Below are 3380 nucleotides of genomic sequence, written 5' to 3'. Positions count from 1 at the left end.
AGTATATAAAGTGAATTACAAAAGCTAACCTTACCTATAGATTCAACTCATCCTCTCCAATCTAATTAATTAGTGGTGTTTTCTATCGTGGCAGGGCGAAAATGGGACACTCGTGCAGTCGATGGCGTTGCTTTTGTTTGCTGATTCTTGGAAGTTGGTTCGTTATATTCATCCTCACGGACGAGCCATTCGGCCTATCACTGCCAATAGAGTGTAAAAGGTACGATTATAACTGTCGATGACATTGTCATACAATACATGTACTTTCAGGCGCGGATGCTCACCCTGACTATCGCACATAGTCCACGGGGACAGGGTCCACAGGGGAGAATCCCCCTAGAGCGCAGACGACATGAGGGTTTAACACAGATATCTAAAAGAAATTATATATGAACTGAATAGGTGCGAGTTGAAACTCACATGATCATCCGCAGTTATTTTAGTCCTAACCTTCACCACGGCGAACGGTGCGAAATGTAAATGATGGACCTCTAGCTAGGTGCACGGAAATTGCACTCTCATACCTAAAAATCTTACCGGTAATTCATATCAATAATATAATACAATTATTTTTCTTAATGCAATTTAGGGGGGGGGGGGAAGGTGCGATCGTACCGTCTGCACCCCCCCCCCCCCCCCCCCCCTCCACCCCAGACGGGAGCAAAAATTAATGTGATGCCGACAGTGATGACCACAATTTTAACACAATTAACATGAACTATTTGTGATCTAAATTCGCCAGACTTGATACTGAATTATTTTTGGATCTCGAGGGAGAGATGGATGGCGTCAACGACAGAGCCGAAGTTTTAAGGTTTGTCCGTAGCCTATAGCTTTAATGATGAAGATGATGAAGATAATTGATAATTGATAATTGATGATTGATGATAATTGATAAATGATGTTTGATGATGATTGACGAATAATGGCAATGATTGATGACTGACAATTGGTGATTGATTGATGATTTGATGGTCGATGATTTGATAATTGATAGGCCTAATTGATGATTGATTAGGATGATTAATGATTGATAACTGATGATGATTGATGATGACTGACGATTGATTGATGATTTGATGATTGATGATTTGATAATTGATAGGCCTATTTGATGATTGATTAGGATGATTAATGATTGATAATTGATAACTGATGATTGATGATTGATAATTGATGATGACTGACGATTGATTGATGATTTGATGATTGATGATGACTGACGATTGATTGATGATTTAATGATTGATGATGATGATGACGATGATTGATGATTAATGATTGAAGATTGATGATGATCGATGATGATTATGATTGATGATTGATACAGACTTGGGTTATCCTTGGTGTGATTCACACTAAACATACTCATCGTACGATGTTCAATTTTGCTAATATTAATTGCGTAGGGACTATGCATTGAAGTGCTTCCCGACAGACTGGACAGTGATGCTGTATAAAGATGGCACATCTTCGTCTGAAATGGACTTTAAGCAGGGTTTTGGATTCTTTGAATTTCTAAGCGAAATCGTCAATCAGGATCAAGCGACACAAGCCTCGATAAAAGCTAAGTTAGACGTGTTACAGTTTCAACACAAATGCGCAATTATAGGAAACAGTGGTATCTTGGTAAACAGCAGCTGTGGTAACGAAATCGACAACAATTATGATTACGTCATCCGGTCAAATATTGCTCCAATCAGAAACTTCGAAAGAGATGTTGGCACGAAAACTAATCTGACAGTACTGAATTACAGTATAACAAATACGCTATATTTAGTTTTCTCCAGTTCTGGTCAAACAAAGGAGAAGGCCATATTCATGGAACGCTTACGTTGGTTAAATGATTCCGTTTTATGGTATCACAAAGGCGCAAGAACACGTTTTTGGGCGAAAAGAAAGCTGAGATATTTAGCGAATGAACTTAAAATATCATACAATCTACCAATACGGATAGCTTATACATATACGCCGATGGAACATCTTACAAAATGGTAGGTTGTAATATGGTAATGTTTATATTCGCCCATTTTCTCATCTTCCTTACCACGGCATCCAATTTTAATATTAAACATACAGGCCTAAGCAAAGAGTATAGAACTGCTTTTATATACGCCATTACACCAAAAATTAGCCCTACAAAAAATCTAATAAAAAGGCAGAATCGAATATTCTAAAGCCAGGCTCCAAAGGGGAAAAAAATATATGGTCGTACTACTGATTTTTCACAAGACACAAAAATGATATTTGCCGAAAAACTTGGGAACGTTTAATGAGATACAGATTTTTAAAATACTTAAAAACTGGGGGAAAAGGGCGTAACCACCACCCTTTTCCTCTTTTGTGAAAAAGACTTCGTTTAAATCTTTTTCTCTATTATTATACATGCATACTATATATTTATATATAAATCAATATATTCATGCAAATTAGGTTTGCTACGTTGCACTTTAAGTACAATGTAAACAAATAATAACAGATAAACAAAACTAGACCGTATTTATTGGAATAAACGCCCGGGGCGTTTATTGTTAAGAAAAGTTTTTTTTTTTTATTCGAGGGAGGCGTTTATTTATTTTGGTGTAACATGAATACGTATATACTCAAATAAATGCCCCTTAATTTCACTGTAAATTTGGAACTAAAACACATGGTTTTCCGTACTAATTTACATATTGTACATTGTTTTCTGTTTTATGTCAAAAGGCTCGCACTTTGTCTTGGGCCCTTGGACCATGGTTCCCTCTTGGACATTATTGTCGAATTTTTAATAAAATAAAACATAATTACCGTCATTTACCGTTATTGTGACCAACCAGGTTAGAAAAAATGTAATTCTATTTGGAAAACTTCAATAGAATGTGCTGAGAATGATATAGGCCTAGCTTCCCTTAGTTTTGTTCCAGCCATCTGGGCGCGTTTCTTCGAGGAAAAAATTAACGCCCCTGGGCGTTCATTCCAAATAAGGCTCTGGAGGGGGCGATTATTCAAAGCGGCGCTTTTACTCGAATAAATATATTTATACACAATACCGTATAGAGACCTGCGACATAACTAATGTGACACAGTAAAGTATATAAATATACTGTAGGCCTATTATAAATCCAAGTAAATAATATATTTGAATTAGGTTTTGCTGCGTGGCACTGTAATCATAGATAAAAATAATACCAGTGCTTCGAGCACTAGAATAGTCGAGGCTTAAGATAGGTATGAAAACTATCTCACCAATAAAATAATAAGTATATTATAAATGCATAAATAATACTGTATTCAAACTACGTTTTTCTACGTAACACTAAAAACACAATATAAACAAGTTAATAATAAATAATACTAGTAATAATGTTTTATATATATATGTATAATATTCAATAGTA

The 3380-nt window shown here is 35.7% G+C and overlaps 1 protein-coding gene across 1 annotated transcript in view; it reads left to right on the top strand.

The window, feature by feature from the left end:
- The window catches only part of LOC117109752 (CMP-N-acetylneuraminate-poly-alpha-2,8-sialyltransferase-like), a 7084-nt gene that overhangs the window by 1214 nt on the left and 2490 nt on the right, over positions 1-3380 (top strand). The window contains exons 2-4 of the mRNA XM_033252161.1: positions 95-220; positions 743-814; positions 1410-1994. Coding sequence (XP_033108052.1) covers positions 102-220; positions 743-814; positions 1410-1994 — 776 coding nt within the window. The 5' untranslated portion in view covers positions 95-101. The remainder of the gene's footprint in view (positions 1-94; positions 221-742; positions 815-1409; positions 1995-3380) is intronic.

This window comes from Anneissia japonica, unplaced genomic scaffold (genome assembly GCF_011630105.1).
Source record: "Anneissia japonica isolate Jap-2015-1 unplaced genomic scaffold, ASM1163010v1 scaffold3782_len1007564_cov172, whole genome shotgun sequence".
In the NCBI taxonomy this organism is placed as follows: Eukaryota; Metazoa; Echinodermata; class Crinoidea; order Comatulida; family Comatulidae; genus Anneissia; species Anneissia japonica.
Note: the sequence above shows the minus strand (reverse complement) of the source record. Positions and strands in the feature narration are given on the sequence as shown.